General features: G+C 44.4%; 1 protein-coding gene across 1 annotated transcript; it reads left to right on the forward strand.

Moving 5' to 3' along the window:
- Window positions 1–5,644: 5,644 nt before the first annotated feature.
- On the forward strand, window positions 5,645–12,271 carry dselb (dermatan sulfate epimerase like b). Its single transcript, XM_031850563.1, has one exon. It carries the CDS (start codon window positions 6,664–6,666, stop codon window positions 10,309–10,311), a length of 3,648 nt encoding a protein of 1,215 aa, XP_031706423.1. The 5' UTR covers window positions 5,645–6,663; the 3' UTR covers window positions 10,312–12,271.
- The last annotated feature ends 1,204 nt before the right edge of the window (window positions 12,272–13,475 follow it).

Here is a 13,475-nt window from a genome sequence, read left to right on the forward strand (position 1 = left end):
TGAGGGGGAAGATTATTTGCAAACCGATTTGCCCTAAAAGGCCACCATTCAGAATTCCTTGGCTATTACAAGAACAAAGTAAATCAATGAGACATTTTGCTGTGAACTGCAGATGAACTTGCACTTGCGCTTGTTTATGGATTTTAATTAGGGCCAAATAGTCTCATGAATTTATGTAAAGCTCTCGTACACCAGTCTGTGTACATCACAGACGGAACTGGGGGAATAAGGCTAGCGGTTGCAGGAAGGCTGTGGAAGAGGTCTGTGCTCTCCTGCCAAAATATTGCATGATGTGAAGTAGGCACAGTTATCTCTGCTCTGCTTCTCATCTTTTAGTCCCTTTTTTCAGAGACACTGCATTTTCCCACTGGATGCTGCCATGAGTGACACTAGAAACTCATCTCATATTCCCCTGCCTCACAGCAACATGTCAGCCACAGAAGCTGATGCGGTGTAGAGCCCAAACTATGAGAAGCAACTTTGCCCATTTGAATAATGTGCACCTATGAGAACACAGAATCTCCCCAAGCCTCTTTGATGTGTTTGCTGAGAAAAGATGACTCCTGACAGTGTCAGATTAAACCCCACTCACTAAAAGTTGCGAGAATGAGTGAGGAGGAGGAAGAGGGGGGGGGGGGGGGGACATCGCTGGAGTTGTAATCTCACCCTGCAAAGAGAGCTAAACCTCAACTCTGGCAGTAAATGGTGTATCAGCCACAGTGGGATGTTTAATTTGGCACCCTCTGAGAAAATCACATGTCACTCTTTGGGATTGGAATTAGTTTTGAGAGCTGTTTATTCGCCTCAGTACAGAGTCGATGTGTCACGTTACACAAACCAATATCTGCATAGCTGTATCAGCGAATGGGGAAACGGAACAAAATCAATTCTAGCAGAGGAGGCACATTGTGGCCGTAGACTATTTGTGAGCTTCAATTGGCTGTTCACGCTGTTTTTTAAATAGATTTGTTTTTTTTACAATCCTCATCTCTTTTCCTGTCACCTCTTATAAAAGCATGCCTTTTTAAAATTCAAATGATCCTTTTGGGATGCTGAAATTAGCATCCGGAAATATTCACGACATATTTCAGAACTTGTATTGTACATCTCCGAGGACTTGAACAGGTACTGTATCAACACTGCCTGTGTTCGTACACTTTTCATGGGCACTGTGCAGCAGAACTCGGATCAGTGAATCATCAACGTTTCACACACCTCAGATACATATATTTTCTTCTTTCAAACGGATTCATCATCAAAATACATCACCCTGACCACCAAGATTGTCCGCAAAGGCCGTGTGTCTACACTCCGAGCAATTCTATATTAATTTTAGTTTTTTCTCTTTCTGTATCAAATAACCTGTAGCACTTCTATGTACCACAAGGTCATCCACGCAACTCTGTGAGGATTCATTAAAATAAACTGGAAATAAAACACAACCCTTTGCTGATAAATGTGAGATTCAAAGAAACACAAGTACCCACCTGCATTTGCATCCGTCTGATGTTCTCAGCTGCTGTCTCTCGTCTCCATTCGACGGAAGCTATGGAAAAATGTAGGACCGAAATGATGTGCAAACAAACAAAGACACGTGCAAACGGAGATGACAGAAGGGATGGGCAAACTGAAACGTGCGGGGTGAACGATGAAAGGGTGACTTAAGCAAAAGGCGACGACAACAGATGTCAGTCCACATTAGGCAGCAGGTACTACGGACATCAGACAGATGCAAACGCCACTGAAAGGCAACACGGTGCAGTCGTTGACAACCAGTAAACACATGCAACAGCACTTGCAACAGCAAGACGATGTGTAGACAAGAGCAGCACTATTTATGAGAATAAATCACAACATTGAGCACAATAGGTCATTGTGTTGTGAGGATAAAGGCGACATTCATTCAAAGTGACCATCTTCAGTTGAGATCAGCAACACAAAGACTGTCAACAAGGCATTCACATGCTGAAAATTGCTGGCAAAGGTGAAAACTTTGATTTGATGAACTAATAAGCTCACGAGATTGTTTCACAGTAATCTTTCGAAGAAATGTTTTCCATCCAAGTGAATTAGACATTAGCGCTATTATTGTGAAAGGCCCCACAGTGTTGAGCGTCTCCATGTCTAGGCTCATCAGGTGAACTGTTTCCTGTCCTCGGGATGATGATCTGAATGTAATGGCTTCGAGGGACCACAGCGATGTTGAAAGCACCCCCGAGAACACTGCAGCTGTAGGGGTTGTTTTTGAGGAGACTACTGTGATTGACAGACAGACTCATAGAGAGCCCTGAAACCATCTTTGAAACCTGAACAGTCGGAGCCAATTTTCCCTCTGCCGGATGCAGGACACAGGCGTGCTGAGCAACCTGAGACTCTTGGAGGCAGGGGGGGGGGATTGAAATTCTCTGCAGGGAGAGAAAGAGGGGAGTCTTTCAAGGGCCTGGTTCACACCTCCTTTTGCTCCCAGCATGGCTATTTTTTAATAAGGGCACTGGTTGTCAGCACACACATCCCCTTTCAATATGTAGAGCTGGAGATTTCATTTTTTTTTTCTTCAACAAGCAAAGCCGAGATTTGCAAAGCTTCAAACTGCCAGCGTAAACAGCAGGAATGCTTACTCCGGGCATGGAGACACCGGTTGCCGCCTGTCCATCAACGGTGCATTCAGGATTCGTGTTTGACACCGTCTTGGTCAATCTACTGTTTGTCTTTTCTGATCAGATGGGCTTCAGATGTCGCTAGGCAACCAGCGCAGAGCAACACCTTGAGGACCTCCTGCTGAACCGGCCGAGCAGCGGTTACCGTGTTAGTTTGCTGTGGTTTGTCATCGTTCAATCTTTTCACCACCCCCAGGCTTCCTCTAATTAGGATGCTCAGTTGAACTCGTCCTCTCCAACGCAAGTCTGCAAGAGGGGGGGGATCGGCGCGTCGCGGCGATTAGAAGTTATTCCTGCTAGTTTTGGAGAAAACCTTCAAAGGACGGCGGTTGTCATGCGACCGACCAACATTCCTTTTGCTCGGAGCTCATTTGGAGGAGTGATTAACCGTTGACGACAGGACGTAATGCAAGGGCCACTAAATGAAGATCAAATTAGTCAAAAGTACTCTGCTGAGAAACATGGAGGTTTAACAGATGGGCAGTTAATGGAAGTGAAAGTCTGGGCAGAGCGTACAGCAAAGGGGTGCACGCTGCAAAAACAAATGTCCATGAGTGAGTTTTTTAAAATCAGACTTTTCTCAAAACAGAGAGCTGCACTGTTTCTTCATCAGTTTAATTTATACCTGACATGAGCTCCAGTATCTTAAAAACAAGGCCAGGTTGAGGACTAGTTTCAATGAATCTGTATGAGCCTTTAGCTTTTTATGAAATATACACATTATAGATTGTATATACTGTATATATAATCTGTGCATGAATATTCATTACCCCTAGTTACTACTGACTGACCATGATTACTGGCAATATGTAACCCGATAACCGAACGCTGAAGTAGCTGACGTCAAACACATTCAAAAGTGGCATAGAGAGAATGAATAGGGATATATTTTTCCGAAGCTCACATGTGTCTTCTTGGACAAATCAATACTTTTATGATCACCAAGTTGCTGCTGCTGCTGCTTCCAGAGAATAAATACCAGCTTTGACATCAGTGAGTGAGGTGCATCCAGAAGCACTATGTGGTTAAAACTCGCAGCCCGCAGGAATGCAACGCTGCTTTTCTCCGCAGAGACGCAGAATGTATAATAGTGGGTCAGATTTCCAAGCAAATGGTCGAATTGAACGCACTCACAAAAGGAATATGAATGTCAAATGCCGAGGAGAGGAGCTAGAGGCCTCCGCATTAGCCACTGGAAGGTGAACCAAGTTAGTGCTGATTTGTTCCAACTGTGTGTTTTTCCAGCAGCCATCTTGTTAAGGCCAACTTTGTGAATGTAGTGTGCACTTGTGAACTGAGGCGAATAAAAACAAAACAAAAAAACCCATCATGCAACAGTGTTCTCCCATGGGATAGCATGCTGCAGAAAAGGCATGTGAAGTATTGTAGAGATATTGAGTGTAGAGAAAGCGTTCCATCATTAAGTGAAGATGCTGCACAGAAACCTAATATACACGGAATGAGGTGATCAATGAGGCTGCATGCACACTGCCACGTGTTAGGACAGGCAAATGTCACACATTCCTCTAAGGGGAGACGCTTTTGAGGTTATTGGATGCCTTTTCTGTTGCCTCGGGAAATGTGTTACAAAGACGTGCAACTAAGACTGAAGATGAAAGGCTGTAAAGAGACATTTTAGGCCAAAAATTCATTTCTAATTTAACATGTTAATGAGATCTAGTCTGAAATGAGTATTATTTTTGTAACATGTATTCATGTTGTGTCACTTCAAATGCTGCTATAAATGCCAAGACTAATCAGTCACCTCAATAAAAGATTTGAAGAGACTCGCTCAGGCAGACGACCAACTAGAGATCCTATTGAGCTGAGCAGCGTCTGGCAGGCAGTCTGAGCTAAATTGTTGTATATCCTAAGCTACTGCAAGCTATTGAGTTTCCCTTTAGCTGAATGCTCTGAGTGAATTTGAGTTCCCTATGGTAAACAGTTACGCAGTGTATATGTCTAGGGCTTTTATTGTGAAAGGAAAGTACAGTATGAGCTCATTTTGTTGAAAGGAGTAATACAGTTTGCCTTCTTGCTTCGGTCTACGGAGTCTCCCTGTTGTTCTATATATAAGGGCAACTCATAACATGATGCTTTGAATATGTCTGTTCCGCACATGGTGATTGGTTGATGCCTTTATTCGCGGATAAAAGCTTATAAAAATAGACCTTGTTCCAAAAACAAATTACGTTATTTCGCCACATAATATTCCCATGCTGTGTGAAAATCCTCATGAGAAAATGTACAAATTAATTCCTAGAAAGAAAATGCCTGCCAGTGTGTACAGGCCTTAAAGCTAATCCACCTACCAGCACCTTTAAAGCCGATAATTAGTGAGCTTCTGTGGGAATATTTTTTTAAAGAAGATGTCAAAGTAATAGTTTAACATTTTTGGATACGCCCTTATTTGTTTTCTCGAGTTCGATGAGATCAATATCATTCTCACGCTACAACCAGAAGTGACCTAGCTTAGCTTAGCATAAAGACTGGAAGCAAGGGGGAAACAGCCTGGCTCTGCAGCACGTAACACAAATCATGGGAATTCAAATAAATAGTTTGACGTTTTAGGAAATATGTTTAACATGTTTCTTGCCAAGAATTGGATGAGAAGAATGTGTTCTCGTCTCATTTTCAGCAAATCCAAAAATGTCAAATTATTCCTTTAATATCAGTTGTGTCCTTATTGCAAAACAAAAAACACTGTGTCTGTTAGAACAATGCATGTTTTAGTAGATCCAAAAAGAGTGTTTTCTAACCACTTGTGTGATTTAGCCTCTGTAGCATAAGTAATATAACATCATAGTGTGTGTGAGAGAGGGAGAGGAAAATATTTCATGAGCTGAATATTCAGCCTTCCCACTCTCGAGGCTACATAGTAGATGAAGCTGGCTTCTGAAGTCACGGCTCCCTCTACAGTTTGTACAGTGGAAATTTTCCACTCAGTGCAGAAAAAAAACAATCAAACAGACTGTGTTGAACAGGGGGCACACACAGCGGAGACGCGTCCGGAGATTACACGCATACACAGCTTTTACTTGTGAGATGTGCGTCTCGATCGGCGGCGGATACGCAAAGATCCCCGCAGACACAGAACATTTTACATCTGGATTATTCATCATTGGGGATTTATACTGTTTCCCGCGGACAAACCCCCGAAACATGTCTCATTCTTTGCATACTTGAGGAGTGACGACAACTTTCCTCCTTTTCGGACTTCGCCACACTAATAATAACGGGCAACGTGGAGCTGAGAGAGAAAAGCGTAGTAACGGATTTAACAACGCAAATGGATCAATTTCCCGATCAGGATTTGCAATTTTAAGCAGCAGGCAGTTTGGAGTGGAGTCTCTGCGGCCGGCGGTTTTGGGTTTTGGGGTTGGGGTGGGGGGGTACCAAGCAATGTTATCTGCGGAGATGCGTTGTTTGCTGAGGTTCCTCTCCGCGGATGTTGCAGCTCGCTTGGGCTGCGCACGGTGCCTTTGGGTGGCTGTGATTGGACCGGACACTGACTGGGGCTGACTGATGTTTGTTTCGGGAGGAAATGTTTCGGGGGGGTTGGGGGGGAGGAGATCAATGTGAGTTACTGGCGCACGCGATCGGAGAGGATTGCCGGTCTTCGCGAGCACACCTTATTACTATGAGAAACGGAGGAAGACATGCAGGATGTTTTGTCTTGGATTTAAATTCAAACCAGACCGGAAACATCTGCCTACCATCAGACATTGATGGATAATTAATGTGATGCGTTTTGTTGCCTTTGCAAACTGTTATGAGATTGTTACAAGTGGATGTGGATAGTGTTTGTTCTTGCACTACAGTTTTTTCCCTCTTCTTGACTATGATGCATGGGACTTTGATATTGCATCATTTGTCTCATAAAGGATCTTTTTTTTGGACTATTGCACCTCAACAACTATATCTCACCTGGACTTTTATTCTGAAATAACAACTGAAGTTGTTGGACTTTACAACAACATTTTGCCTCATTTTTAAACGCACTAAAATGTGTTCACAAATGCCCGGCAACATGGCAGTTAACTGGGTTTTATATTCTGTTTTTTTGCTACCACTGTTCGCAGTGGGGACAGCTTTCTCCGGGGTCTTCAACGCCACGGACAGAGACATTTTCACAGATGACTTGCTGCAGGTCAAGCTCACACAAGCCAGAGCGACTGAGCAGTGGAAACTCCGGTCCTCTGATTCCCATCCCAACCTATATTTTAACCAAGTAGATGTGTTGCACTTGAGGCAAAGGTCCTCCACCACCCACAGTCACATATTTAAAGTCATCCGGGCTGCTGCGCTCACCATGTTGGCAAATGTTCCCATTTACATGCCGCCTGTGAAACATGCAGAGTTTACAAGCAAGTGGAATGAGATTTATGGCAACAACCTGCCTCCCCTGGCTCTGTACTGCCTGTTGTGCCCAGAGGACTCTGCTGCCCTGCAGTTTCTTATCAAATTTATGGATAGGATGGCTGAATACCCCGACTGGAAGGTGACCAGTGCTCCTACCGACGAGGTCCCCACTGCGCACTCTCTCACTGGGTTTGCTACAGCTTATGACTTTATTTACTCCTACCTGGATGAGCGGCGGAGGGATGTTTACCTCAAGAAAATTCGCTCTGAGACGGAGGAGCTGTTTGACATCTCAAAGCACAGGGGGTGGGGGAAACAGTACCTCCAAAATCATCAAACCACCAACATATTAGCCGTCCTGATCGGTGCAATTGTGGTCGGATCACATGACGACCGGGAGTCAATGATCTGGAAACAAGTGGCAGTGAACTACATGGAGAAAACTATGTTCCTCCTAAACCATGTTGTCGATGGGTCTCTGGATGAGGGAGTAGCCTATGGGAGCTACACAGCCAAGTCCATCACACAGTATGTCTTCTTAGCTCAGCGCCACTTCAACATCGACAACCTGCAGAGCAACTGGCTGCGGGGACACTTCTGGTTTTACTACGCCACTCTGTTGCCGGGCTTTCAGAGAACAGTTGGCATCGCCGACTCCAACTACAACTGGTTTTATGGACCGGAGAGCCAGCTTGTTTTCCTCGACACATTCGTCATGAGGAACGGCACGGGCAACTGGCTGGCTCAGCAGATTAGAAAGCACCGGCCCAAGGATGGTCCCATGGGGTTTTCGTCTGCCCATCGCTGGGCTACTCTTCACACAGAATACATCTGGTACAACTCCCACCTCGCGCCGCAGCCTCCCCACGACTTTGGGAAAGCTAGGATGCATATTTTCTCAAACTGGGGTGTGGTTACATACGGAGCAGGCCTACCGAACGCCCAGGGTAATACTTTTGTCTCCTTTAAGTCTGGCAAGCTGGGTGGCCGTGCCGTCTATGACATCGTCCACGACAAGCCTTACTCCTGGGTGGATGGCTGGAACAGCTTTAACCCAGGTCACGAGCACCCCGATCAGAACTCTTTCACCTTTGCCCCTAACGGACAGGTATTTGTGTCGGAAGCACTTTATGGTCCAAAGTACAGCTACCTTAACAACGTCTTGGTGTTCAGTCCGTCTCCCACCAGCCAGTGTAACACGCCGTGGGAGGGTCAGTTGGGGGAGTGCGCTAAGTGGCTGCGCTGGACCGATGAGGGGGTGGGTGACTCCAGAGGGGAGGTGATTGTCGCCTCCTCACACGGGGACACCATGTTTGTGAGCGGGGAGGCGGCGTCGGCTTACTCCCCCGCTATGAGACTAAAGAGTGTGTACAGAGCTTTAGTCCTGCTGAACTCACAGACCCTGCTGGTGTTCGACCACGTAGAGAGGTGGAGTGATTCACCTGTGACGTCCCTCAGTGCTTTTTTCCACAATCTTGACATTGACTTTAAATATGTCCCTTTCAGATTCATGGACAGATATAATGGCGCCATGATGGATGTGTGGGACGCTCATTATAAAATGTTCTGGTTCGACAGCCAGGGTCACAGCCCTGATACCAGGATACAGGAGGCAGAGCAGGCGGCGGAGTTTAAAAAGAGGTGGACTCAGTATGTCAATGTCACTTTTCCAGTGACGGGCACAGTCAGCAGAGTAGCTTACGTGTTACACGGCCCATATGTCAAAGTGTCCAGCTGTAGATTTGTGGATGATAGCAAAAACGGAGTGAGACTTTCTTTAACCATAAATAACACAGAGAAGATAGTCTCCATTGCGACAAACTACAAAGACATCGGAGCCAGGTTGACTTATTTAGGATTTGGAGGTCACTGTAAAGTTGAGGATAGATATCAAATCACTCGATATGGCCTTGGGACTCAACTCATCCCCAAACCAATCAGCAGTAATAATCAGCTGTTTGACTTTGGCTTCACAGTCAATGTGATAGCAGGGGTTGTCCTCTGCGTGGCCATAGCATTGCTGACCATACAGAGAAAGTTTTATGTCTGCTTCAGCAGGCTGATGCGTTACACCCTCCTCTCTGTGCTCATTCTGTGGATAGCCGAGCTGCTGTTTGTGTCTAACAGCTGCGATCAGCTCCTCTGTGGGGTGAAATGGAAAGTTGCGGGTGCCAAAAGCGAAGTAAACAAACAAATCAGACTGTACGAGCAGAACCGGCTCCCCCTGCCCACCGTCATCATAACAACCCTTCCCGGATCGGGATCGGAAATGCTCAAGCACCTCTTCTACAACAGCTCGGACTTTGTTTACGTACGAGTTCCCACCGAGCACATGGACATTCCTGAGACAGAGTTTGAGTTCGACTCCCTGGTCGACGCCTGTGAGTGGTCAAGGTCAGACGCCGTGCAGGGACGGTTTAAGATTATTCAGGGCTGGTTGCATTCACTGGTCCACAACACCAAGCTGCACTTGCAGAATATTCAGCTGGTAGAGGGCAGCAGGGTCAGGCAGGCCCAGAGAGTCAGCCCCTCCAGGGACAGGAAGAAAAGATCCAGGAGGAGAGAGCCGGAGTCTGAGCTGAAGGGCAAACTGAGAGCGAGCCTGGACAGAGATGCGGAGTATGTGAGGGAGATGAGACGGCATGTTGCGGAGTACCCCAATGCCCGGGTGGTCCTCAACATGCGGAGTGGAAGCTGGGTGCTCAAGCTGCCTTTCATTCAGGAGGTCGTGGGCTCTTCCCTGAGGACAATCTACCTGGTGAGAGACCCTCGGGCGTGGATTTATCTCATGGTTTATAACAGCAAACCCAGCCTTTACACCCTTAAAAACATCCCGCAGCACCTTTCCTTGATATTCAAGGAGGACGCTGCCGGTGACGGGTGCCCGACAACGGCGCCGGAGTTTAAAATAATCCAGAGGCTGCTGTCCCGTTCTGAGACTGACCCCATCCTCATACTGGCTCATCTGTGGCTGGCTCACACCGCGGCAGCACTCCGAGTCAGCGAGAGCCTCCCCGAGGAGTCCTACCTCCAAGTGAGGTTTGAGGACGTGGTCAACTTCCCGCAGGAGACGGCGGAGAGCATACACACGTTTCTGGGGGTGCCTGTCTCGCCCGCAGCCCTCAACCAACTTCTATTCACCACCTCCACGAACCTGTACAATCTGATGTACGAAGGAGACATTTCACCAGCCAACATTAACACGTGGAGACAAAATATGCCGCGAAAGGACATCAGACTAATAGAAGACGTGTGTGGGAGTGTGATGAGGAGGCTGGGCTACACCAGTTAACTTGCTGCTGCTGCTGGTCAGCTGATATTGAGCTGCCATCGAGTTCTGTAAAGGTTTTTTTTTTTTTTTTTTTGCACTGACCTTACATTTAAAAAAATATGTTACAAGTTGAGGAGAAACTGAGTAGCATTTCCATCTTTTTCCTGTTTGTTGTGTTTGTTTGGGTGTTGTACAGACTACAACAACAGATGTTTGTGAGGGAGGAATATTTTACATTAAAATAGGTGAAAGGGAGCTCATGTTATTCTTTTCCTCTCAGCAGCCCTTCACACTCACTGGTAACACTTTTCTTTTTTATTGAGTGAGACTTTAGACCTTTGCTGTCTTACGTGTCAGGTTTAATTAAATTTGTGCATATACATTTTGTTATTGCGGCATCCTACAACAGCTCACTTTCACAGTGAAGATTATTTGCTGTTTGTCTTAGTAAGAGATGAGAAATGAGAGTTTTGCCGATCCCTAATCTGTGATGCCAGAGATGTTTGTGCAAAATCTATATCTGTTATAACTGGCTCATTAGCTTTTTTGGGGGGGCGGGCAGGGAGGGGATCAAGAGATATTTACTGGTTTGAAACAGATTCATTATGAAGCTCATTAAGGAGTAAGACTCGTACTTATTGACAGTCTTCTAATTTGTTGCTCTGGGAGAGAATTTTCAAAGACCAATTTGGCTGTCATGAATTCAATATCTGAACTTCTCGTGTTGTTTCCCTTTAAAACTACAAAATGCTGCAAATGTCGTTGGCAAAGCAGAGAAAAAGAAAGTGTTGCTTTATTGCTCTAATCTAGACGTGTGAATGATACGGATTGTATTGTCATTACATCAGTGGAGGGATTTTATTTGAAGCTCAAATATGCCTCGGTGGCTTGGTGGCTTAGCACTTTCGCAGGGACTCCTTTGATTGTATGCGGGATTCAGTGCATTTTCCAAAGCTAACTCTACTTTATGTACTCGATTAGCTTGGAAATATAAAACCTCTGAAGATATGTGAACCTCTGAAGATATTACGTGTAGAAGAAAGAAAGTTAGAAGTATTTATGGGTTCCAAAGACACGTATCCCAAAGGATCTGGACTGAATATGATTATTATAACTCCCTTTGGCATTTATTGAATTAGATCAGAGGAAAGTGCTTAATAGGAATCAAACTGGAAAAAAAAAGAAAAACCTGTCATCCTTGACACATTTCTAGTCAAAGTAATTTCCAAAGCATCCCCCACAGCTACTCATATTAATCTGCAAGATGCCATAACTGAGGCTTACCCTGTGTTTTATTGTTGTGCTGTTTTCATGATAAAAGCCTGAAGGATATGCAAACAATTTTCGATTTCCTGCCATGGTCAAGCAGATATCCAATGATTTTTTTTTGGGCCTTTGTCTTGAGAGAGTTCAGCGAGCAGTGGACTTAACAAGGACTGAGCAGGGGATGATTATTAAGTATCGCTAAAGGAAAAAACAAACAAACTCAGAGACCATTGTGATGTTGTGCTCTTTGGCCTGGGCTCCACAGTAACCTTTGATGCTGTCCTGCTTAAACATGTATGTACTGTAAAATGGATCACATGTAACATGCAGATGGTTCACTCAATTATAGATCGTCCCCACGCATCTGTACACAAAAAAAAAGAAGAAAGAAATCATACTGTGCCCATTTAGAAACTTTCCTCAGCTGGAGACAGTCCTGTTTGTTTTCCTTTCTACAGACACTGAAACCCTTGACTGCCTGGAAAAACCTGTTTGATGTTTGTGATCTTTGAATGTGTAGACTTGGCAGACATGCTTTCACTTTGGTGTTGCAATCCTGTTACCAACTCTGTTTTGTATTTGCTCGTGGGGATATGGCTCCTTGCTTCTGTGGCCTTGAATTACAATCATTTTCTTTATTAAAGGTTTTCTGTGGGCTCTGGAGAAAGCGGTGGAAATACTGTAAAGAATATAATAAATTCATAAATATATCGTCTTTTGTTTGGATGCAGTGAGTTATTAGTGAATTGTCTTGCTCTGTGATAAAGGAATGTACCATCTGATTGTATAAGATAAGTCCTCATTTGCAGCAGATAGACTGCACATGTTAAACTACAATTATCTATCACTACAAAAGAGACGGCACGCATTTTCATAGTCCCGTTCACAATAGTTACTGCTAACCCAAACTTATGTAGACGTCTCTGTGCTGCTACAATTATTCAAAATCTCTAATTTTATCAGACATGGATGACAGAAGCCTAATTGCTTGTATGAGTGACATGCATGACAAGGAGGAGCCAACAATTAAAAACAAGTCAGGCAATTCTTTCGTCACGCTCTGACTGAGAAGGGACCTGAACGGGCTTCAAAGAACAAAAAAAAGTCTCAGACTGGTCCCAATGAGGGAGTCATTTCATTACTCATTTGTTCTTGGTTCTTCCTGTAACACTCTAATGCTTGGCAGGGTCCTCTGTGCCGAATCCTTACATCACTGAACAAAACCTCAGGCAAGTGGTTTGTAAGGGAGGGAACTACACTTCCTGACTTGCACTCGTCAGTTAAGTAGCCTATTTGGATTCCTTCTGAATCCAGGTAATATATAGGTGCATAAATAATCTCATTACCAATACTCATCTTGAGCTTCTAATCATTCTGATTCTATAGAATGTGTCAAGGTAGTGGTGGAGGAAGTACTCAGATACTTTACTGATACTGCAATGTAGAAATACTCTTTGTTACTCGCGCTGTAAAGGTCCTGCATTCAAAATCTTACCTAAAATATAATGAAAGTACCAAAACTTAAAGTATTCAATATGCAATATGGCCCATGTCAGAATGATATATATTTTGCCACTTGATTATGATTATTGGTGCATTAAGTGTCCACTACTTTACTGTTGAATGTGGTACAGGTGAAGCTAATTTCATCCACTTTAAATACTGCCAGGTTTTATTCTTTATTTATAATCTGAATCTGCATAAACTACAGCTGGCAATGGAATACAATGGAATAAAAAGTAAACAATATTGGCTTCAAAAATGTTGTGGTGTGAAATTATAAAGTAACATAAAATAGAGGGGTGCCTCCAAATTGCTCTCCAGTATCGTACTTGAGTAAATGTACTTAGTGACATTACACCACGGGTAGCCAATAACTTGAGTTCTGTGGAATCACGCATCTTATTTTGACAGCTTTT

Source organism: Anarrhichthys ocellatus, unplaced genomic scaffold, assembly GCF_004355925.1.
Source record: "Anarrhichthys ocellatus isolate YVR2014 unplaced genomic scaffold, GSC_Weel_1.0 scaffold10, whole genome shotgun sequence".
Classification (NCBI taxonomy): Eukaryota; Metazoa; Chordata; class Actinopteri; order Perciformes; family Anarhichadidae; genus Anarrhichthys; species Anarrhichthys ocellatus.